This window comes from Peromyscus californicus, unplaced genomic scaffold, assembly GCF_007827085.1.
Source record: "Peromyscus californicus insignis strain IS unplaced genomic scaffold, ASM782708v3 Scaffold_8__1_contigs__length_139910024, whole genome shotgun sequence".
NCBI lineage: Eukaryota > Metazoa > Chordata > Mammalia > Rodentia > Cricetidae > Peromyscus > Peromyscus californicus.
This window is the reverse complement of record NW_026294606.1, coordinates 100,445,226-100,470,061: the sequence shown is the minus strand read 5'-3', so window position 1 is coordinate 100,470,061 and position 24,836 is coordinate 100,445,226. Positions and strand designations below refer to the sequence as shown.

General features: G+C 45.4%; 2 protein-coding genes and 2 non-coding genes across 8 annotated transcripts in view; 2 read left to right on the top strand and 2 right to left on the bottom strand.

The window, feature by feature from the left end:
* Positions 1-4,210, top strand: part of Hydin (HYDIN axonemal central pair apparatus protein) — a 365,841-nt gene extending 361,631 nt beyond the window's left edge. For 2 of the 4 annotated variants that reach the window (XM_052727907.1, XM_052727910.1), the window contains 2 exons: positions 581-1,059; positions 2,331-4,209. In XM_052727907.1, the coding sequence (XP_052583867.1) occupies positions 581-1,059; positions 2,331-2,361 (510 nt within the window). In that variant the 3' untranslated portion in view covers positions 2,362-4,209. Of the gene's footprint in view, positions 1-580; positions 1,269-2,330 lie in introns of those variants that run through there. The other 2 variants (XM_052727909.1, XM_052727908.1) reach the window with 2 other exon arrangements.
* A 6,829-nt stretch (positions 4,211-11,039) lies between these two features.
* Vac14 (VAC14 component of PIKFYVE complex) overlaps positions 11,040-24,836 on the top strand; it is a 113,705-nt gene continuing 99,908 nt past the window's right edge. Inside the window, exon 1 of one of the 2 annotated variants that reach the window (XM_052728234.1) lies at positions 11,040-11,429. In XM_052728234.1, the coding sequence (XP_052584194.1) occupies positions 11,326-11,429 (104 nt within the window). In that variant the 5' untranslated portion in view covers positions 11,040-11,325. Of the gene's footprint in view, positions 11,495-24,836 lie in introns of both variants that reach the window. The other variant, XM_052728235.1, reaches the window with a different exon arrangement.
* Trnag-gcc (transfer RNA glycine (anticodon GCC)) lies at positions 23,596-23,666 on the bottom strand. Its single transcript has one exon. It is a non-coding gene; the product is annotated as a tRNA-Gly (tRNA).
* Positions 24,163-24,233, bottom strand: Trnag-gcc (transfer RNA glycine (anticodon GCC)). Its single transcript has one exon. It is a non-coding gene; the product is annotated as a tRNA-Gly (tRNA).

Here is a 24,836-nt window from a genome sequence, read left to right as displayed (position 1 = left end):
CAAGAGAGACTAGGTTATGTGTAGTAACCACCCTGAGATCTGGGTGTCTCAAAAGGAAAAAAAAAAAGAAAAAGGTTTATTTCTTGCTTGTGCTCTCTCTCTCCAGTAAGGGCCCATAGAAGACTCTTGTTTATCACAGTTGCTTGAGATTCTGCTGAAGAACAACTCCTATCTCAAATGCTTCAGGCCATAGCATTCGAGGGGTGAAAAGACCCTGATGGGCCTCATGGACGATTAAATTTCTAGGATACAAATGGCCCCCTTTAGTTTTGTGCAAGCTAGAATGCCCCATCTTCCATGTGAATGAAAGGAGAGAGCTCCTGGTTCTCCCCAGCAGCAGCATCTAGCTATACATCTTAAGGCACGTTATTAACATCTCTCAGTAGCAAGGTTGGGATAGTCATGAGTGAACTTACCTTCAAAGACTCAGCTCCATATTGTATAGGCTATCACATTACAGCCTACCCAGCCTCACACAAACCTAAGTCCTTTAATGTCAGAGAGTGGAAGGGCTTGACTTGGGCTCCTGATGGTCTCTTTAGGATCCTCTGTGAGTCAAGGTACTCTGTTTCCCTTTCAGACGGACTGTCCTGACTTCCACACGGAAAGAATCATTAACGCAGCCCCAGGAGCCCAGGGTGGCACCGAGGTCAGCGTGGAAGTCTTCTTTGAGCCCAACCACCTGGGTGAGACCAAAGGCATCCTAAGCCTGTCCTCACTCATAGGTGGTGAATACATCATCCCACTCTTTGGAATTGCTCTGCCCCCCAAGCCCCAAGGACCCTTCCTAATCAGAGCCGGATACAACATCATCATCCCCTTCAAAAATGTCTTCTTGCATACAGTGAACTTCTCCTTCATTGTGGAGAACCCAGCCTTCACCATCCGGGCTGTAGAATCTGTACGGCCCAAGAAGATCAACAACATCACAGTCTTCTTTGAGGGGAACCCATCAGGCAGTAAAACCCCTATCACCTCCAAGCTGATTGTCACCTGCCCTCAGTGTGAAGGTGCCGAATCTGGAATCAAATGGGTTTATTATCTGAAAGGGATCACCCCGTAAGTCACAGCTTCATCAACCAATGCCATCTTCTCTGCCCACAAGCCATGTGCTGTGCACCATCCTAACAAAGAATAGAGAAGAAATGGGAATTTTCCAAGGACTTTCTTATATGTGTTCAATTATAGAGGAAGCTATTTCTATATTATGTTTTACAAATACAGATATGAAATTTATGTTCCACATTAAAATTTTTAATGACACACGACAGATCTACATTCAGGCTAAATCACTCAGTGACAGTCTCAATAGTTGTGTTCCCCACAGCTAAGCACTCTGCAATGATCCCAGTTTGTAAGGAGACACGGGTATCCCGCTCATGACCTCCACACAGCACTTAGAAGTGTCCAGTGCAGGGAACTGATTCTCCTTGAAATGCCATCAGTCCCCAGATGCGACTCTATTTGATGTGATATCATTTCTGCTTTCTCATAAAAGCTAAAGAAGTAGTCATCTTCAGAATGACAAGCAGGTCATATTAGGTCCATTCGGGAAGGCCATCCCTTACTGTTTCTCTTGTGTTTTCTGTCAGCCTCCAGCTCTCATATCTATTTGCTGCAGGAGGTAAGTCCTCATTGGAATTTGGGTCCTGGAGAATGCTAATGAGACCCCCCACCTCCTTCTTCCCTCCCCAGCCCTGAGTACAGCAATCAGTTGGAGGCCACTGTTTCTCTGCTACATGCAGTCACCTCATTCTCACCCAAAACCTACCCTTCCCAAATAGTGATTGAATTGGGCTGGGGTGGAGTGAGATTACCATGTATTCTTATGATATACATATATGCACATATGCACATATCATATATATATATATATATATATATATATATATATATATATACACACACATACATATATAACTGTAGGGTGAGAACCAGGGCCACACAGCAGGCACAGCCATTCCTTTGTGTTACTCCATCTCAGTCAGGAATCCTTCCATGGTAAAGACCTCATCCCAATTTTATATGTTGAAACTGCAACTATGTCACATGCTCTTAAAGGGTGGCCATCTGTCTTTCCTCCATGCCTCCCAGGAAGTTCCAACCACACAGAGATGTGGAGCACCCGCCTCAGTCCAAAGGCCTGACCCCACACCCACCTCTTTCCCCCAGGGCCTCATAGGGTGTATTAATAGGACCACTGGCCTACAGGGTCCACGTGTTAAATCAATATGGTTAAATACTGTCTCTGAAGTAGATTTGCTTCTACAGACACTTACCTCTCATTGAGTGTTCCCCTGCTTCTGCCTCTTCCCCTTTTCTTATTCCAGGCAGTCCACCTGCAAGAGAGAGGAGATATGAAAGCAGATGGCCACTTGGGAACAAAGTCCCTAAAGAAGTGGATGTCCTGCAGGGTGGTGGTGGCGCACGCCTTTAATCCCAGCACTTGGGAGGCAGAGGCAAGTGGATCTCTGTGGGTTTGAGGCCACCGTGGTCTACAGAGCAAGTTCCAGGACAGCCAAGGCCACACCAAGAAACCCTGTCTTTAAAAAAAAAAAAAGAAGAAGAAGAAGAAGTGGATGTCCAAATGATCCCAGGACCACTTTGGGAAGCTGCTAAAGACCCAAATTCTCAGTCTCTGGCATAGACTTGTTGAGTTAGAATCTGTGGGTTACAGGCCAGCAATCTACTTTTTAATAAGCCTAGTACCTATTATAGGCTTGCAGGGGATAGTTTAGGGGTCCTCTTTGTTTGGTTGGGGTTTGGTTGGGCTCTTTTGAGACAGGGTAGCTCAAGTTGACTTTGAACTCCATTCCTCTTGCCTCAGCCTCATGAGTACCAGGACGAAAGTTTGTAGTACTATATTGACTTAAATGGTGGTGCTGTGTATATGTGTGCATGTGCGTGTGCATGTGTGTGTATGTGTGTGTGTGTGCGTGCGTGTGTGTGTGTGTGTGTGAGTGTGTGTGTGTGTGTGTGAGAGAGAGAGAAAGGGGGGTATGCATGTGCCATGGCACTTGTATGGAGTCAGAGGATAGCTTCAGGTGTCAGTCCTTGCCTAGAGGACTTGCCCCAGTCTACCTAGAGACAGGGCCTCTCATTCATTTCTGCCTACTCCAGGCTAGCTGGCCCATGAGCTTCCGGGATTCTCCTGTATCTGCCTCCCACCTCCCATGAGGAGCACACTGGGATTACAGATGCATGCACAGCTGTCTCCAGTTTTTAGTTAGGTTCTTGTCTTCAAGTGTAGAGTGTCAGGATTGTGCAGCAAGTGATATGCCCACCACCGAGTCATCTCCCAAGCCCTTAAAGGTGGTTTATCAACAGAAAAAGAGCTTCAACTTTTTGTACCTCCTCAGAACCCTCACTCAGTACATGCTATACACAACTAATGCCAAATAGTGTTTCCTATAACGCTTGTAAACTCAGACCTATAGTTCATAACCAATTCATTTTAGCCAGTAAGGATACTACTAATAGGGGCCAGCAGCTTGAAGGCGCCTGCCGTCACGCCTGACAACCTGAGTTCAATCCCCAGGACCCACATGGGAGGAGAGAACTGACTCCTGAAAGTTGTCCTCTGACTTCCATACCATGACAGGCACACACACACACACACACACACACACACACACACACACACACACACACGTGTGCAGGTACGTGCACATATAACAACGTCATAAAATAATTTTTAAAAGACAAAAATAATAGATATAAAGACAAAGAATTGGATGAGAGATTTTTCCAGTGGTTGGTTGAGCAAAGGCCACACTAGCCAGCAATCTGAAAGGATGGTAACATCAGCGAGCAGCTGCTATGACTGGCAGATACAGAAGTTGCATAAAGTCAGCAATTTCCCAATTTTAATTTATATCAGAATCTCTGGGGAGGACCTGCAAAACCAGATTGCTGGGTTGTTTCCCTGAAACTCCAGCTAAAAGTTGCTTTGCCTTTGAAGAAACCGCTTTGATTAGGGTACAACCTCACCTGTAGCCGTTCAATTCATACTGACAGGACTTTTTCCATGCATTGGTGTAGCTGTTATTAACAGTTCCTAGAGAACCACTCCAAAATCTGTCATGACAGCCGGGCGGTGGTGGCGCACGCCTTTAATCCCAGCACTTGGGAGGCAGAGCCAGGCGGATCTCTGTGAGTTCGAGGCCAGCCTGGGCTACAGAGTGAGTTCCAGGAAAAGGCGCAAAGCTACACAGAGAAACCCTGTCTCGAAAAACCAAAAAAAAAAAAAAAAAAAAAAAAAAATCTGTCATGACAAGCACACAAAATGGGGCTGCAAGATGAATCATCACTGTGGAAGAGCAGTGAGCTTGCAGCATATGAATTACCCCGTAGCCTAGAAGAGTCAGGGTAGGGAGTGCTGGCCAGCAGGGCCGGAGAAGAGGAAGGCAGGCAGAGAGGCAAGAACCATCCCTGGTCTCCGTTCACAGTACCACTGCTAGTCCCCGGATGAATAAGTGACCTTAATTCCTCTACATCTCTAAGATATCAGGGAAGTTTCTTTCTAGAAACTTCTGGCGTAAAGGTGGACAAAGCATTCATTTGGGCTTTATGGAAAAGCCGGTTTCTTAGCAACCTGATTCAGAATGCAGTTTCTGGAGAAAAGAGGTCTTGCTGGTAGGAAAAAACAAAACAAAAACAAAAAAAAACAGCACAGCTCCAGTTATTAAAGGCCTTGCCATAGTGTGAATAGTGTGACCCTTGGGAAATTCGTTCACTTTACAAAGGAGCCAACCCCAAAAAGCAAAGAAACAGGTGAAATATTCTACTAGACATGGGTTCACTGGAAATGAACGGACATTGTAGAAAACAGACCGAAATCACCCCATTACCTTGGTTTAATTTTTTTCACTGTGTCAACCATCATCTAATCCTGAATACATAAACTTTGCTCAACATTTTAGAATGTCTTTGACAAGTACTTGATGCAAGGTAAAAGGAAGAAAGTAGCAGTCAACATGTTTTCTCAGGGCATGAGTCTATCTACATCTATCTATGGAGGTTTTCGTACCTGTGGGGTGCTCAAGGGGCTCCTTGCTCCATCACTAGATTGTGTTGGAAAAGCTTTTGCCACACGTGAAAACCCTATGGGTAAGAAGACACACTCATGGAATTTTGTTGGCTAATTTCTCTATGACTTCTTGAATTTTAGATGAGGCCCAGCATTTGTTTACTGTAGACACATAACACACAATTGCCAGCCTGGAAGCTTAAAACAACATGGGTTTATTCTCTCAGTGTCTGTGGGTCAAGAGTCCACATGGACTGAGCTGGGTTCTCAGTCCAGAGATCCACAAGGCTAAATCAAGGATCAGCCTCATCTTCATGGGAAGACTCAAGTAGGAAAAGATATGCCTCTGAGTTTCCCTTGTGTGTTGTCAAAACTCAGTGCCTGTGTCTTATGGCTGGAATTCTTGGCAACTGATGACAGGAGACAGCTCTCACCAACTAGAGACCACTGTCATTACCATGATAAGCTGTTCACAACATGACTCCTGGAGAATCTTCCCATGTCAAATTTCAAGCCACTTTGAGGTCTCACCTGATTATATCAGGCCCACCCACAATAATCTCCTACCTCCCCTTTAATTCATCCGTTATGGACTTTAATTACACTTGCAAAATCTTTTGTGCTCTTGAACACAATAATTCTGGAGTAGCTCATTGTATTTACAAGAGTTTTTTCACATTCAAGGACTCTGCCTACCATAGCCCCTCACTCACTGTGTCTCTGATCTATGAGCTAAGGCTGATGTTCCACTTTCAAGATCATGGTACGCTTTATGTGTGTGCTTTTTATTGCTAAAAAGTGTGTAGCATCCTGGATCTCAAAACAAATGTAGTATTCTTTGGACTCAAGGGTATACTAGCCCTCCTCCTAAATTCCTGACTCTGAAAGCTTTGTTGAATTTGAATATATCCCCCATTAACTGCATCTTTAATCATTCTCTAGCCACAACCCCCCCCCGCCCCTGATTTTATCACACAGATGCGATTTCTGTTCCACCATTTAATGTGACAACCCAAAGCAGCTGCTTTCCCATGATTCTATCTAGACGCCTACCTGCCCTCAGTAAATTTAGAGCTGCTATCTGTAACCTAGCCCTCCTGGGTATCAGAGCATGGACACACACAGGTCAGTTAGTGTTGCAGGGCGTCCACCAGAGAAGACTACTCAGACACAGGTTTAAGTCAACAGAGAGTCTTTATTAAAGCTGATCAGCAACTACAGTGGGTGTTCAGGATCCTAGTGTAGCCCCAAGTCTTTCTCAGATGAGCTTTTCAACACAAAACCACATCCCGGGTTGACACAGCTCAGTTAGCAAGAACAGTTAGCTAGAAGCAGAACTGCAGAAGCCAAAAAGCAAGGTTAATGCATTTAGAGACTTTCCCAGAACTATGGACTTTGCTGGATTAGGTCCTTGTTTTCATTTTGGCAAGTGGTGCTGTCCACATGCTGAGTTTAATGGCCTGAATGGTACTTCCACCATGGAGTCAGTTGTGCTAAGGTCTGGGAGGCTGTTACAGTTAGAACCTGTAATTTTAGGAGATAATATCACTTTTAAATAGCCAATGTTTTAGTATGTCTTAGGAAACATAATTGAATCTATTATTTTAGGGCACAAGCAAGGCTGAGGTGAGAACTCAAGATTTGTTTTAAAAGTAAATAGATTTGAAGGACTGGCAAGTTGGCTTAGCCTGTAGGGTGTTTAGCCACACAAGGCTGGAGACCTGACCAGATCCCTAGTACCCACTTAAAGCCTGGTGTCTAACTCCAGTGCTGGGAGGTGGGGGAGGTGGAGATGACAGGCCAGTCCTTGGGGCTTACTGGTCAGCTACTCTAGCCAAATTCATGAATTTCAAGTTCAGTGAGAGACCTTATCACAAAAAAAAAAAAAAGTTAGGGCTGGAGAAGTAGCTCAGTTCATTGACAGGCATGCACAAAGCCTTTGGTTCAGTCCTCAGCACCACGTAAACCCCATGTGGCAGCATACACTAAGGAGGTGGAGGCCTGAGGATCATTTAGTTATTATCTTAGTAAGGTTTTAACTGCTGAGTAGGCGGAAGTTTCTGTCCCACCAGCAGCTCCCAAATAAACACACTGAGGCTTATATTAATTATAAATGCTCGACCAATAGCTCAAGCATGTTACTAGCTAACTCTTAGATTTAAAAGGTTTAAATTAACCCATGTTTCTTACCTACACTCTGCTACTTGGCTTGATACCTTTTCTCAGTACAGCATGGCCATCTTGCTTCTCTGCTGATGACTCCTGACTCCTCCCTTCTTCTGCCCAGCATTCTCAGTTTGGCTCTCCTGCCTAACCTTACCCTGTCCAGCTATAAGTCAGTCAGCTTCTTTATTAAACCAATTGCAATGACATATAGTCACACGGTGAAAAGGAATATTCCACATTTCTCCCTTTTTGTCTAATTAAAAAGGAAGATTTTAACTTTAACATAGTAAAATTATATACAACAAAAACGGTTATCAAGTCAGAATTATAGTTACACTCTCTAGTCCATTTGTATTTGGCAAAAATTGGAGAAAATATTCTATTATCTATTTTATCTTTGCCACTCTAAAGTTTTATACCTAATTTTCCTTTTATCATAACTAAGGAACTTATGATTATCTGTCAAAGACCTCAGAAGGGTGAAATATTACCTAATGACAGAGACATCAGACTGCCTGGACAGTCACCCTAAGTTCTTCTGTAATGTTGGGGCATCCATCTTTGGCCTATAGGCCTAGAATATCTGACAGACTTTTCTCTGAAGCAGGAAATTTTGAAGGACTGTCCTTCCTTGTCTTGGCAAAGTCTGGTGATCGATTTCTTTTGTGTCCCACTGGTCCAATTTGGACAGTACACTGTCAGTAATTGAGACAAGGGCAGTTTCTTTGCTCAAATGACTAGCTTTGCCAAAAAGAAAGCAAACTCCATGTAGAGTTTCTTTGATGCCCATTATCTTCTGTGAAGTAAATTGGTGCTGCTGGGAGCAAATGTGTCTCGCTGTCATGAAAATCTTTAGGTTATTAAACATAGCAAATGCCATATTCTGTGGGTCTTTGAAATGTTTGAAGACCATCTATCTATCTAAATATATCTGTGTATGACCTTGAAAACATACCTAATATGACTATAAGTTTGACTATTATAGATGACTATTAATTTGTATTTCCTAATTATACATTACATTTTTAAATGAGTTGCATAAACACAATACCCCAAACAAGAGTATATATATACATACAGTATAACAAAATTAACTTTAAATTTGTACTAATATATCAAAATCTCTACCAATGTAAAATATTTAAGACTAGTAGTTGTTTTCTTGGTTAAAGGTAGATTCAATAATCTACCCTTCTATCCTATCATTTCTATATCCCCCTTTTTCTTTTCAGAACAAGATCCCTGTGATCTAATCTTCCTTGTTTAGGTTTTTGTTTTTGACCATTATCAATAACAACTTGTAACCAAACCCCCTTAAGTGATAACAAACATTTATAATCAATATTTTGTAAATGTGGGCATCTTTCTCTAGATTACTTCCTATTATTTGGGGTTGCTGATAATCTTTGGACCCTGAGAAAATTTAGGATAATGGTTAAGTCTTGACTATAGTATTCTGTGAGGCTGGGTCATCTCAGTCAGCAGCCTTGAAGCTGTTCTGGATGCTGGATCACCTGGGCCATCCATTTTTATTAGTGTCTTGTTCCTTGTTCTGAAAATTCATAAACTTTTAAAGGTAACATACACATCTGTATTAATACAAATATAGACTGTGCATTGTACACAAGTCAGCCAAAGATGATTTTTTGTTTTATGTTTGAGCAGGTAAAATATACAATACATATTTTATAGTTTTTCTAGGTTTATTTCTTTGCCTGTAGCCAGGATTTCAGGGTGTCTTCCTTGAGCAAACCTGATCATCTTTAATCTTGAACAAATCCACAGCCTTCTATTTTTTTGTGGGAACAAAAGCATAACTTCTCCAAAGTAACACATTTTTTTACTTACATTTTGAAGTTAAGACATTTTTAAAATATATAGGTTGATCTAATGTAGCAGCTTTCATAATCCAACGTGTCTTAGCAACTATTGCTCATTCCTCAGCAGTCAAAAAATTCAAAGACAACACAATAACATACAGTATCCACACTCTCTGTGTATTTTATATCTTTATGTGGCTTTTTTCTTTTATATTACTTTACTCTCATTTTAAGGACTTTATTATTTTAAAACTATATTTTTTTTAATCTACGATTGTGTATACTTTTTCTTTTCTCTCTCCCAAGCCTATGTATATTTTTTAACATGCTGTAACCCATTTAGAGGTGTTTTTTTTTTAAATCTGAATCTGTCTTTACTATATATCTGTAATCTTTTTTCTTAATGCGTGAGCCTTTAAACTGTTAAGCAGCATGGCTAGGACCTCTGCCTCTGTTTTGGCGCCTGGATCCCTCCTGCAGGCAGCTGCCAGGAGATGCCTTTTTGTGCTGCAGTTTTGAGAGACTGCGGGAATCCACCACACAGCTTATCTCATGGTGCATTGGTGGCTCAAGCCGGAAAGCAACAGCCAGGAGACAGGTCAGTGAGAGAGAGAGAGAGAGAGAGAGAGAGAGAGAGAGAGAGAGAGGACTAGGAAGCCGCTCTTGGCTCCATTTCTGTGTGTCTAGAACCCTTTCCCAAGCTCTCTCAGGTTTTATGTGGATGTAGTTACTGAATGTTTGGGATCCACTGCTGTGATAAAACATCACAATCAAAAGTAACTTAGGGAGGAAACAGTTTATTTCACCTTATAGCTTATAAGTATACCACTGAGGGAACTCAAGGCAGGAATCTGGAGGCAGAAGCTGATGCAGAGGCCCTCGAGGAGTGCTGCTTACTGGTTTGCTTCCCATGACTTGCTCAGCCTGCTTTCTTACAGGACCCAGGACCATCAGCCCAGCGGTGGCCCCACCCACAATGGACTGGGCTCTCACACATCAATCACTAATTGAGAAAATGCCCTAGGGGCTTGCCTACAGCCCAATCTTATGGAGGCATTTTCTCAATTAAGGCTCTCCTTCTCTCAAGATGATTTTAGCTTGTGTCAAGTTGACATAAAAATTAGCCAGGACAGTTATCCTTAGCTGCATAGTTTGAGTCCAGCCTAGGACACAAGAGACATTGTCTCAAGGTCAGAGTGAAAAAATAAGAGCTATAGAGGACACCAGACCTCAGGTCCCCATAAACATGTGAGCACACATACTAGTAGATTTGAGAAAGTGTATTAAGTACAATCTGGGGTTTTAGCTCAGTTGGTAGAATTGTCTAACAAGGATGATACCCCAGGTTTCATACCAAGCACTACATAAAATCAGCTGTGGTGATGCACGCCTGGAATCCCTGCACTCAGCAGGTGAAGGCAGGAGAATTGGGAGTTCAAGTCTATCCTCAAGCTATATAGGCAGTTTGAGGCCCTGTCTCGAAATTAATAATTGGGCTGGACAAAGACGTCTATTGCCAAACCTGACGACAGCAGTTCGATTCTGGGACCCCCTACGTGGTAGAAGGGGAGATCCGACTCCCCCAAGTTGTCTTCTGACCTCCAAACAGGCACCTTGATGTACACACACACACACACACACACACACACACACACACACACACACACACAATGTAAAGACAAATGGCTAGGAAATAGTGAAAATGTTGGAAACGTTGGCATAAGCGCGAGTGACTGTTAAGTGACTAAAGAACTAATGCATAAATTAAACTGAGTTAGGCTCCCTCCGTAAATTCCATTTCCAGAAGCCGGCTGCGAGATAAACTCTGGCAGCACGTCTGAAGCTCCACCCACCACCTGCTCTCCACTCTCACACAAAACACAGCACCGAACTGAGCCGCGGGCGGGGAGGGGGTGGAGCCCTGAGGAGCGTGGCCAATGCGCCGCCGAAAGCGCGCGGGGGCGTGGCCGTGGAGAGGCGGAACCTTCGGCCAGCGGAAGGCGGAAGTGCTTGCGGCGTCACGTGACCTGAGTAACATGGCCGCGGCCCAGTGAGCGTTGCCGGTTCCTGGCGGGAGCTGGTCGCGTGAGCTGTGGGGCGGTCCGGGCTGCGCGTGGGAGAGCAGGGTCCGGGCAAGGTACCTGAGGCGGCGCGCGACGGCAGGACAAGGCAAGAGGGCCCGGGATGGTGTAGCCCATGAGCGGGCTCTGGGGTCCGTGCCGAGCCTCACACTCCCCTCGCCCTGGCGCAGCCCCGGCAGCCTCGGGCTAAGGTGTCTCGAAGCTCCCGGGCGCAGCGCGAGCTGCCACCATGAACCCGGAGAAGGATTTCGCGCCGCTCACGCCCAACATTGTGCGTGCCCTGAATGATAAACTCTACGAAAAGCGGAAGGTGGCAGCCCTGGAGATCGAGAAGTAAGAGCTCCTGAGACCCCGCCCTGGCTATGCAGCTCCTGCTGGCTTTGCTCGCCTCGGGTTCGGTATTGACCTCTCTTAGCACATTGCTTTAGAGCGGGAAATCCAGGAGCCCCATCTTTGCCAAGTTCTTTAACCTCCTGGTGCCCCCAAATAGCAGCAGTGAAAATGAACTAACTTAACGTATGTGCAATACTTAGCACAGTGCCTGACACCAGGGGAATCCTCAATGTGGCCTCAGTCAAAGCCGGCAAGATCAGAAAGTGGCCTCTCTGAAGGGGTGGAGAACTTCCTTGTGATGTTGTCCCGCCGGCTCTTAACAGGTTCTGAAGAGACCGTTAAATGGCCCAGTGCAGAAATCAGGTCAAAGCGTGATCCGCTGCTCAGAGGCTTGTCATGTTTAATCTTTAGTCGTGTCACTCTTCCTTGCCAGTGTAATTGGGAGTAATCTGACCTTATGCAAAATTATATGTGTGTAACGGTGCGTTGATGTTTGCTTTGTTTCCAGGTGTTCGGAATAGGGAACGTTTAATTGGTAATGTTTTACTGAGTATGTGTGTGTGTGAGCACGTGAAGTTTTTTACCCCCAGTCAAATCTTAGTGACAGTCAAGTGAGTAGATGGTTTCAGAAGAGTGGAAAGAAGCAGCCTGTGAAACTAGAAAAACACTAAAGTCCTGGAGCTTAAATGTCCAACATGGTAACGACGGACCGTATGTATCTATTTAAATTTAAGATAGACTGGTGATACAGGCCTGTAATTCTGGCGCTTGGAAGGCTGAAGCAGAAATAGTGTACAAATTTGAGATTAGTTAGACCCAGACTAAAGAAAAAAAAAGTAATAAATTGGTTTAAAAAAATAAAATATTAAATTCATTTTAAATAAAAAATCGGTTTCACAGCTGGGTGGTGGTGGCCCACGCCTTTAATCCCAGTACTCGGGAGGCAGAGGCAGGCGGATCTCTGTGAGTTCGAGATCAGCCTGGTCTACAGAGCAAGATCCAGGACAGGCACCAAAACTACATAGAGAAACCCTGTCTCAAAAAAAAAAAAAAAAATCAGTTTCACTACCCATATTCCAGGTGCAGTGCAGAATAGAAAACATTTCTGTCATTGCACAGTGCTCACTTGGACAGCCCTAAGCTATGGAGTAGTGCTCATTTATTGACCTAGAATAGATTCTTTACTCAAGGTTTCTTAACCTCGGTGCTGTTGATATTTTCGGATGCATAATTCTTGGCTGTAGTGGGCAGTTCTAAGCCTTGTGGGATTTTTAGCAGTCCCTCTGCCCTTTACCCACTAGATGCCAGTAGTACTCCATCAGTTGTGACAACCCAAATTGTCTTCAGACATTGCCAAATGTCCCTTGAAGGTACAAAATCACACCAGTTGAGAACAACTGCTTTGTCCTAGACTAATGGCTTTGGACTTCGGTAAGAAGACCCTCCCATTCCTCTGCAGTACTCAGCATGTCTACTCTGGCTGTTTCCTTCCTCAGCCACCACTTTTTTCGAGCTACCTCTTAGGATGTAAGCTTTCTGTTTACATCCTTGCTTTCCAGTGCTTGGCAAGTCTTAACAGGATTGCCATGCTGAATAGTGGGACCCAAAGATAGTGTATAGGCATGGTTGTGTGTCTATGTTCTGTTGACTTTGTGAAGTTGCACTCTCTATTAGTCAGCCTTCCATTACTATATCAAACACTCAAGATTTAAATGGGCAGGGTGATCTGTGATCATTTGGCCCTGTTGCTTTGGGTTTATGGGGAAGCCCTTCAAGGACACCCCCAAAAAGAGCTCTCAGTCAGCCTGACTCTAAAACCCTGTTATCTCCAAATAGTGCCAGGCTGGGACTCCACCTTGAATACATGGACCTTTGAGAAACAATTAAGATCCAGGCACTTGCACACTGACACCAGTTTTGTCCACCCACGCAGCTTCACAGAAGTACCTGCTTTTATCCTGGCCTGAGTCATCTGTTAGGTCCTTGAACAGAGGCTGTCACAACATCCTGCTTCCAGCACAGTCTGTATAAGTATTCCCTGCAGGTAGTTCTGTAGGGGCTTTGTTGTTAATGTTTTGTATTAGATACTGCCCTGGATTTGTAAAATTCAGAGAAACTTTAAGGGAACTATGACCTCCTTAAGAGCAAAGATGGTTTATTTATCTTCTGCACTTAGCACAGTGCCTAGTGGCATTTGATACATGTCCACAAGAATGGATAGTTTTACTGTTTTGACAGGAAAGTAGCATTATAGCTAAGGACTTTGCTACTCAAAAGTGGCCTGCAGATGGCCACTGAAGAGACTCTAGCTTCATCCTAGAGTGAATTAGAATTGGCACTTAAACAAGATCCCTGCATGACTGTTGCACATGTTAGAGTTTGACAAGGGCTAACTTCAAAGACCCTCTATTCTATACATAGAAAATTCCATATTTACATATGTTATTCATCAAACTAATCCTGGCCAAACTAATCCTCAGCCAAATAGTCTATTAATCAAGCCCCATAGACACCCCATAGAAGTCAGAACATTGGCAGTTGCCTATGGAGTGTAGACAGCTCATGTGCTACAGAAATGAGTGTGCCTGTCCTGTTCTTAGGTGAGTGACCCCTCCAAGGTACCCTGTTTCTTAAGAGACCACATGGAATAGTGGTTCAGAGCTCTAAAGTCTGGTAGCTGGGCTTCAGACTCCTTTTCACTAGTTAGGTGAGCCTGAGCAACCTAATTAACCTCAATGTCCTCATCTGCAAACTAATAATAGTGTTCATTGGAGCATTTGATTACTGGAGCTAATGTTGTAAAAGTGGTTAATGCAGTACTGGACACATTGCAACTGTTACATAATGTACAAACAGCTGCTACATAATTATTTTACGTATTTATAATTATTTTATATCAGTACTGCTCTTGCCACTTTTTGGTTGTCAAAATAATGGTCTCCAGAAGATAACTTAATCCCTGGAACCTGTGAATATGTAATTTAAGATAGCAGGTATGAGCCTGAGGAGATGACTCAATGGGAACATTAGTTCTTTTTCTGTTGCTGCAGTAAAACACCATGAGCCAAAGTCAACTTGTGGAAGAAAGGGTTTGTTTTGGTTTATGGTTTCATAGGGGAAGTCCATAATGGCCGGGGATGCATGGCAGCCCACGGCTGGAACAGGAAGCTGAGAAATCACATCCCCATCCACTCTCATAAAGCAAAAAGAGCAAACTGCAAGTGGGATGAGGCTGTAAACTGCCGGAGCCTACCTCCAGTGACATACTTCTAGCAAGGCTCCACCTCCTAAAGGTTCCATAACTTCCCCCAGACAGTGCTACTACTGGCAACCAAATGTTTAAATACGCAAACCTATAGGGGATGTTTCTCATTCAAACACCACGGTGGGAAAAGTCCTTGCTTTGTCAGTGTGAGAACCTGAGTTTGAATCCCCAGCACTTACGTAAAACCTGGGGTTGGTAGCATGCACCTAGAACCCCAGGTTTTCTCAGTCTGTCTAGGTAAAACAGTGAGCTCCAGGTTCAGTGAGAGACCCAGTGTCAAAAACTAAAGTTCTACTTATCTTTCCAGTGATGGAGACAACTACCCAAAGTTGGCTTCTAGCCTCCTCATGCACACGTACATGCAGGTGTAGCTGGACATGCCTCTGTTATACATCACAGAGCCAAAGGATGGGGAGAGGGGATAGCAGATACAATCAAGGTTACTGATCAGGTGACTTTAAAATGGGAAGAGTAGCCTAGATTACTCTGGTGGACCCACTGTAACCACAAGCATCCTTTAGTGTGAAAGAGGGAACCAAGAAGAGTATTAGAGACTCCAGCAGCCATCACTGGCTTTGAAGTTCTAAGGGGCAGCTAGCCAGAGAGTGTGGACATCATCTAGTAGCTGGTCAGAAGGTGGATTTTCCTGTAGAGCAGTGGTTCTCAACCTTCCAAATGCAGCGACCCTTTAATACAGTTTTCATGTTATGGTGACCTCCAACCATACAATTATTTCATTGCTATTTCATAACTATAATTTTACTATTGTTATGAATCACAGTATAAATATCTGATATGCAGAATATCAAAGGGCTCTCGACCCACAGGTTGAGAACTGCTTCTGTAGAACCTCCAAAATGTAAAGCAACTTGCCCATACCTTGATTAGCTTAGTAAGATCCATAAGTTGTGTCTTAAGCTTCTAAGTTTGTGGTAACTTGTAACAGTAGCCAGTAGGAAACTGGTACAACTCTGGGAGGTACTGGTGATAAAGCTCAGTGAGCAATGAAGTGTTTGTCTAGAAGCTCTAGACCTTCACATCATGCCATCTCTCAGAAAGAGACCAAAGCCCCATCTGCGCATTAGGTTTGCCCTTGCCTTTCCTAGACTGAGCAGGAAGCCCACACAACCTCATGGACAGCTGAGCCCAGTAGTCAGAGTGAGATATGATTAGGACTCTTTAAAGTACAGCTCTAGAGAATAGGATTCAAATCTCAAAGGCAGAATAGGAAACTGCTTTGTGGTTTTCAAGGAGGCAGGAGTCTCAGGCTTCCTTAGTTGCTCTAGCTGAAACTGCCCATTGGGTGAAGTGGAAGGTGAGGGGAAGTAATGTAAACTGAGAGGTGTTAAGTGTATTTTGAGCTTTTCTCAAAAATCCCTAAGTGCACAGATAGGGTTAGAATGGTCTACCCCTGCTGCTATAACAAAGTACCACAGCCAGTGGCTTCGGTAATAGCCATTCACTTCTCACAGTTCTAGGGGCTGGGCCTTTTCTCCAGGCACTTTGGGGTTAGCACCTCAGCTTGTGAAGTTGGAGTATAAAAGGCACTTGGTCACTATGATCATCAGTAAGTACAGTGAAACCTAAGGCCACACGTGTGTAAAGTTCCATCTGCCCCACCACAGGGGTAGAAGTGGGATACAGAGAGATGTAGAAAAGCATCCCTGTGTTTAGCCATTGTCCACCCACCCTTCCTCTCACTGCCCTGTGAACCAGATGGTGCTAATCCATTTCACAGATGAGAAAGTGGAGACTTCTTATTATATCATCTTTCCCAGGTTTACAGCCAGAACCTGGATGTACAACCCAGGTTTATCTGTCCCAAAAGGCGTCCCCACAAGCTGGGTGTATAAACTCTCCCTCCAAGCAAGAAATCCCACTTCTGATAGTGGGTTCCCCCACTCAAGGGTGATGTGTGGACAATGAATTTCATCCTTGGACATCTCTGTAGTGGCTTTAGCTACTGCGTTCAGTTCTCCAGAGCCCATCTGCTCAGATGACAGCCCAGTACTGCATTTGGTGTTCCTGTGGGAGGTAAGATCTTTTATAGTTATTGCAGGTCCTCAGACACTAAACCTGCAAGCAAAGGTATGCTTGGTTCCACTGTGCCAGCATGTTGTGACCAGTGTCTAACTGCACCTGCTGCGAGCCTGCTGGGCATAGGCCCTGAAGAGCTTCCCTCCCACTACCTCAGTCTGCATGCTGCCACAATAGCAGAAAGGTGGAAGCACTCAGGGTTTTAGAATGGCAGCTCTGGGTTGTTGTGTTTGTTTTGAGGAGTTGTTTGTTTGTTTGTTTGTTTGTGAAAGATTTTCATGTAGCCCAGGCTAGCCTCAAACTCCTTGTGTAGCCAAAGATGACCTTGAACTTCTATCTCCGCCTCCTAAGTACTGAGATTGTAAGTATGTGTCACCATGTCTGATCTGTGTAGTGCTGGGCATAGAACTCGGGGCTTCGTGCATGTTAGGCAAGCACTCTACCAACTAAGATACCTCCCCACCCCTGTTTATTTTTTTGAGACAGGGTCTCATGTATCCCATGCTGACCTCAAATTCCCTGTGTAACAGAGGATGACCTTGAAGTAGAGATCCGCCTGCCTCCATCTTTTGAGTACTGGGACCACAGGCTTGCACCACCACCGCACCTGGTTTTAGTCAATGTTGGGGATGGAAATCAGAGTCTCATGCTAGGCAAGCACTCTGCCAACTACACTACATCCCAGTCCCCACTTTGGGTTTTGTGGCTTTTCAATTTCAAGGGACACAGTGATTGATCAGTATTAATGAAAAGATTGGTAAGATGCTGGTCTGTTCCCTCCTGGAGAGGTAAATCTAGGAGAGAGGTACAGAGGCACTGTGGTTATTAGAGCAGGTCGTGTAGGCTCTGTAGAGAGGAGGCTTGCTCTGTCCTGCTGCTGGCCATGGGAAGGGCACATTTTTCACAATGGCTTCTCTAGTGTTCCTGAGCTTAGCTTTCACCACCAGCCGTACAACTCTAGCAAGTGCAATCTTACCTGCACTTCGGATTCCAAAAGCCTGTTGATGTGGTGTGCTTGAGAGCCCAGACACAGTTAGGGACCAGAGCTCTGAAGGATACTTGCATAGTTCCTGGTTGTGTCCTAGAGTGGTTTGAGGCAACTTGTGAAGTTTGGAGCTTAGGCTTAGCCCTGCTGTTTATCAGCAGCGGGACCTACAGCAGATTGCTTATTCCGGGGGTCAGAGGCTGGCAGTGGCCTGTGTTCTGCCTACAGGACTATTTGCTTTGGCCTGAATCTCAGAGCATTTGAAACTGAGAATTTGAGACAGGGTCTCATGTATCCCATGCTGACCTCAAATTCCCTGTGTAACACAGGATGACCTTGAAGTAGAGATCCACCTGCCTCCATCTTTTGAGTACTGGGACCACAGGCTTGCACCACCACCGCTCCTGGTTCACAATGAAAGTTGGTTTTTCTCGCTGGGTGGTGGTAACATGAAACTTTGATCCTAGCACTCGGGAAGGGAGACAGACAGATCTCTGTGAGTTTGAGGCCAGCCTGGTCTACAGAGAGACTTCCCAGATGCCAAGGTGGTTACACAGTAAAAACGCTGTCTCAATAAAAAGAAGGAAAGAAAGAAATATGGGTTTCTGTGGAGCTATGGCTGAAGGTGCTACATTCCTGTTCAGTAAGAGCCAACTCCTCACCCATCTGCTGGCATGCTGCTCACCAAGGCTTGTCACACCAGTACCTCCATTGGCTTTGTTTGACTCCCCTGCCTACCTCATGTGAAGATTGCTTGTTTGTTTATTTTGAGACAGGGTCTCTTTGTGTAGCCCTGGCTGTCCTGGATCCCGCTCTGGAGACCAGGCTGGCCTCGAACTCAGAGATCCACCTGCCTCTGCCTCCCAAGTAGTGGGATTAAAGGTATGCGTCACCACCGCCTGGATAAGATTGCATTTGTGACTTCTGGTTGAATGTCTCTGTGCCTTTTTTTTTTTTTTTGGATGTGCCTTGAAAGCATGCTGGGTGAAGCCAGCCAGTTACAGAAGGTCAGAAGCCCCGTATCTTTAGAGACAGCAGATTGTGGTTGCCAGAATTGAAAGGGAAAAGCTAGAGAAAGGGGAGTGACAGCCAAGGGGCACAGATTTTCTTTAGAGCTTGTGGAAATGCCTTCAAGTTATTGTTGTACTAGCTGTACAGCTCTGTACAACAGCCACTGGGCTGTATACTTGCAAGTAGTTAATCAATGGCTTGTAGATTATATCTTGTCTTTGAAGTGAGAAGACAGTTGTTATATCGTTACAGTGTGAGGAGAGCACTTACCCAATGGTCACAATTGTTGTCACCTAAAATCAAAATCCTCCTTTCTCCCAGCCATATCCAATGGATGCTTGGTACGATTTTGGTTGAGGAATTGTGTCAGACTTTTTGTTTGTATTATGTATATGAATGTTTTCCCTGCATGTGTGCTTGTGCCTATGGAAGCCAGCCAGAAGAGGGCATCAGATTCCCTGGAACTAGAGTTACAGACAGTTGGGTGCTACCATTTGAGAGCTGGGAATTGAACTCACGTCCTCTGGAAGAGCCTCAAGTGGCTTAACTGCTGAGCTATCTCTCCAGCCCTTAGGTATTTTTTTAAACAATATGTTTATCCCTTGATAATTTCATGCATGCATATCATATTTTTTATTATCTTCACTCCCAGCTTGTTCCCTAACTCAGTATGTGTTTTGTGAGTTAAGTCTCAGGCCTTGTCAGAAGATACTTGGCTGTCCTCAGAGGCACGTGTTCACTCCCATTCAGTTTTCTGGTGATGTGTGAGCAAATGGAAAACAACTTACTCCAGTACTCGATGGGGCAGATGGAGGTATACTTACCCAGATTCTCTTTGGGAAATCACTGCCTGCATGTGCCTTCTGAGTACATATGTCATATGGAGAACTGAGACAGACCTGGATTTGCAGGGGGGTAAAAATTTAAAAAGGCAGCCCCACGTCCAGGCTGCAAGTTTCCTAACAAAGGAATGAATGTCAACTCTGGGCTTACCTTTATATCCTCCTTAGAGCCAGAATGAGACAGGCTACTTGGTCAGCATCTGTTGAATGGGCGTTGCTTGGGTGGTGTGTGTAGAACACATTATCTCCTGATTCTCACTTTGCTGTGGTGCGGGTGCTTGAGCACATGCAGTGCAGAGTATGTGATACACATTGTCTGGTATTCTTTTTTAAAGTGAAATTCTTATGATTAATTCACAAAGCTGCGTGGCCTTGTGTTGCTTAGTTTCCTTGGCTGTAAACTGGATTGAAGAGTAAGTACCAGACTGGGTGGCAGGTTTTAGTTTTAAATTTGATCACCAGTTGTCTTAGTTAAGGTTATCATTGCTGTGGTGAAACACCATGACCAAAAGCAATTGGAAGACCATGTTTATTTGGCTTAGTTTTTGCATCCCTGTTCAGCATCAAAGGAAGTCAGGACAGGAGCTCAAACAGGGAACAACCTGAAGCTGATTGACCGACCATGGAGGGGTGCTGCTTACGGGCTTGCTCCTCATGGCTTGTTCAGCCTGCTTTGTTATAGAACCCAGGACCACGAGCCCAGGAGTGTCCCCACCTACAATGAGTTGGTCCCTCCCCATCAGTCACTAGTTAAGGAAATGTCCTGCAGTTTCTTTGCTTACAGCTTGATCATCTGGGGCATTTTCTAATTGAGGTTTCCTCCTCTTAGATGACTATAGCTTATGTCAAGTTGACATAAAACTAGCCAGTACACCTGTGTAAATACATTGCCTGGCAGACAGTAAGTGCTCAGGCAGTGTTTATTTGTTTCTTATCTTCACAATAGAATATCTTGAGGATGTGCCTTGTCTGCACTCCTTGTGTGTATGGAGGAGACTTCAGGGATGTCTGAACACTGCGCAGTGGGGAGTGATGTGCAGAAACACTTCATGTCACCTGAGGGCTTGAGTCTGCACAAGAGAATCATCACTGAATGTGTTCACTTTCCAGCTCCAGTGGCCTCAAGAGGAGGAAGAAACTGTGATACAGTTGAAAGGATATACTTTGTTGATATCAAGGGTTCAAACCTTCTATGATCCTGAGAATGGACTTAATTTCCCTAGGGTTGTTCAGATCTAGAAGTTGAGCGTGGTAGTAGCTACTGTCATGATAATAGCTGACCTCTAAGGTCTACAGCATAGCGTGAGTGCTCACTGACTCACCAGTCCTTGTGTGGCCTGTGACTGTCACCAGGGCTATCAATGCAGGCTGTGACTGGGTAGCACAGTGTGTGGCCCCAGGTTTTCTCTTGGCTGATAACAATCCCAAAGTATTCCACCATATGTAGTTCCCTCTGCCAAAGGAATAGTCAGTGTAACAGTCTCTTTGATATCATGGAGTTGTTAAACCTGGTGTTGGCCAACACTGGGGCTCCTGTCTTGGGTGTCTGTCTCTGCCTGCCTCCCATACCTCCAGCCTGTTGCAAGCAGAGGCTCTGAGAAACCGCTAGAGGACACAGTGCCACACTGGGGGACTGTCTTGTTGAACCATTTTCAACACTTTGTGGGGAAACCAGGCAGTAGCAGCCAGAGTGTAAAACAGTAAATTCTGAGGCCTTTGTGTCATTGAAGGACCCCAGGGATTCGGGATCGGGAGAGTTTCTGGGCCAGATATTAACTTCAAAAACGAGTTCAGCCAAAGACCCCCCACCTCTGTCTCCCGCGCTGTAGTTGAAAGCTGAGGCAGCCTAGAGTCTTTGAAGAAGACTCGGCCTGGAGCTGGGGTGCCTACTGCTGAACTTCACTTACTCTGCTTCCCTCGTGGTTGCTCTTTTCTCTGTACTCTCCCTGTGAAGTCACGAGACCAAGGCACTGGCTGGCTGAGGGCACAGTTTTAGAGTGCAGCTGCCCCTCAGCAGGATCGCTTCAGGTCACATCCCTGTGTGTGTGTGTGTGTGTGTGTGTGTGTGTGTGTGTGTGTGTGTGTGTGTGTCTGTCTTTCTGCAGGTACCAGCCATGGCTGTAGTGAGCTGGGCTCTTCTCAATGTGTGTTTGGAGATCACAGGAACAGTGTCCTTTGCTCATGCTAACTTGTGATAAGGTTGGAAAGGCTCAGCATCATCGGATGCTGTATCAATTAGCCCCGCAGGTCAGGTTTGCCCGTGCTAGCAACATGGCAGCACAAGGCTTTGCCTATGTTTGCCCTACAGCTTGTGCCCCCATCAGCTCTGCCGGCCTTTACAGACTGACTCCACTGGCAGGTGTTTACGGATTGGCCAGCTGCTGATACATAACACTGATCTGGAGACAGCTGACCCTAGAGTTGCAGAGAAGAATGAGACATTGTGGCGGTAGAAGGTGACATCGATCAGTACACTTCGGACACTAAGTGCTTCTGGGTTCAGAGGAGGAATGGGGCCACTGGGACTAGTACCTTAGCTGGTTGTTGTAGACCATGAGAGGGCAGGAAGCCAAAGAGGGATTCCAGAGGCAGGGTGAATGAGGAGGAGGGCGCACCTGATGGATAGAGGAGCAGACACCCTAGGAAGCTGGGGCTGGTGGAAGTGGAAGGTGATACTGGGGAGTGGACAGACTAGAAAGGTCATGTGGCCTGTTTTGATTGCTAAGAGTGGGCTTGATTGGTGGAACAAGACTGTCCCCAGGATAGCTGCTGTGCTGTCTGAACTAGTAATATTGATGAGAAGGTGCTAGTAAAGTTTCCCTTCCAGAGGGCACAATTGCTTTTGGACACTTGTTTGCTCATTACATTACTTAATGTAATGAGCCCTGTGCACATGGGACTTTAACGCTCTTTGTAATGACCTAGGGTGACCTTTGTAGTGGCCTGGGGTGATCAAGTTGAGCCCTGCTAAGTCTCCCAACTGGTGTCCAACAAAGGAGGAAGGTGCCACTGAGCTCATAAATTGTCCCCACTTTGCATCTTCTCCTTTAAAACCCCTGTTGTTATTGAAAGCTGTGACTCTGGCGCCAAGGCCCTATTCCTTCTCCCCCTCCCTGCCCCCTTTGACCAGTAGGACTGTCTGGGAGCCTGTGCTGTCTTCAGAGCTTCCTTACTGCCTTTCAGATTCCTAGCGCCCAACTCACAGCTTAGATCATCCCATCCATCCCCTGCTGGCCGAGTTCCATGGCTCCTTGTAGCCACCAGAGGGAGATGCAGTTGCTTTGCCAGCCTTCAGGGCCTTGCACTGCTAAGAGCCACCTTTCCAAACCTTGGCCTTGCTTCTGCCAAGCCAAATGCTTGTCCATCATACCTGTCAGCCAGAATCAACACCTACTCGGGCTTCAGAACTCTCTCCCATGCCTGCCCGCATAAGACCACAACACGTTTCTCCTGTCAGACGACAGCTTTCCTCACCTCACTATTCACTCTTCTTGATGGGTTTGTGCTGTCATCCTGGAGGACTCTGGTGTTTTCTCTACCCACCCCAGCATAGCATCCTTCACAGCCGGGGAATAATGCATCTGTGCAGGGCTGTCATCTAGGAGGAGCACTCCCCAGCTACTGCACGAATGAATGAATGTCCAGGAATCTGCAAGAGGAGCAGAGGAGCTGGTCTCAGGATGACTGTGGTAGAGAGGCTGTCACTCCTCTTGGGGCCTGGCTTGAACCTGGAGGATTCATGTCCTCACTGTGTCCTCACATTCCAGGAGCTGCTGTGGCTTGTGCCAGGCAAAAGCAAAACTCAGGTTCTGGGCTGGAGTGGGAGGCAGAGTTACTCATAGTGGCTGTGGTGTAACCCCATGTGTGGTTCAGGACCTCTGTGGAATTTAGGAAATGGTTTTCCATCAAGAACATTTTTAAAAAAATCAAGCCAAAAACAAGTCATTTGCAATTTTATGACTATGCTTTTAACTTAAGCAGTACGAAGTATTCACTTTCATCTCTTAGAATTAAAAGGATTGCTACTGCATTGGCTGGGAATCGAACCCGGGCCTCCCGCGTGGCAGGCGAGAATTCTACCACTGAACCACCAATGCTCCAGCTGTCAGCAGCTGTGTGGCACCTCCCTTTAACCCCATTCCTGGGCCGCCTCGTGTCTGTGTTGAGTTACAGACTGTGAGCCCAGTTTCTGATACTGCCACATCAGCACAGCTGCAAGAAGAGCAGCTAGCTCCAGAGCAGGAGGGAGCAAAGGGTGGGTGTGGGTTTGTGTGAAGTAGATTTGCCTTGGGGCCTTGAGACAGGAAAGAGGGCTCCACTCCCTCTTTCTCAGTAAGTGGCAAAACCCGTGGAGCCTGGGCAAGCCTCCCCTCTGCTGCACGGGTCCTGTTGAACTGTTGTGCCTCTCTCAGCTTTCACACTGCCTCTTCCTGGCGGCTGGCCCAGACTAAGGGCAGTGCTGTGGAGTCCCCTTTCAGGTGGAGGCGAGGAAGTCAGACTCCTACAGCCAACTCCTACTTGTTGAAGAGCCCAGCAGCTCTCCATGGACTCCGGGCAGAAATCCCAAAAAAAAAAAAAAAAAAAAGCTAGCTCTGCATTGGCCGGGAATCGAACCCGGGCCTCCCGCGTGGCAGGCGAGAATTCTACCACTGAACCACCAATGCTCCAGCTGTTCTGTGTGTTGTCTGTAGAGCTCTTCTCAGGTCCACTGATGAAACACCAGGCTTCACCTGGCTGGTTTGTCCTGTTTGGGAGACTGCACAGGTTTAGTGCATGTGTTCTTTCCCAACCTTCTTATAAGCTGCTGCTTTTGGAGTCAGGGCCTGTGATCTGACAACTCCCACCTAAAAGCCCTTGAGCCATCCTAACCTCAGCCCCCATAATGACATGCTTTCCTTCCATACATGAGCCTTCCTTTACCATGCATATTGCCCATGAATCTCCTAACCTATGAGTTAAATAAACCTCTTTTCTTTATAAGTATTCTGGCTCTGCCATTTCATTATAATAGGCAATGGACTAGTACACCTGGCTTTCTTTACTTAAATAACGTCTCAAATGGGACCATTCTGTCAGCCTCCTGGACATAGTATGTTCTGCATCTGTGGTAGCACTACATTTTACTACAATTTTCTGTTTGTGTTTGGATTTTGCCACTGGGCTGGAGCCAGATGAAGCTCTACATCCCCAGCACAGACCAGAGGACTCCTTGAATGCATGAGTGCAAAGCTGAGCAAGGGTTTGATAAAGATAGGTTATATCTTTAA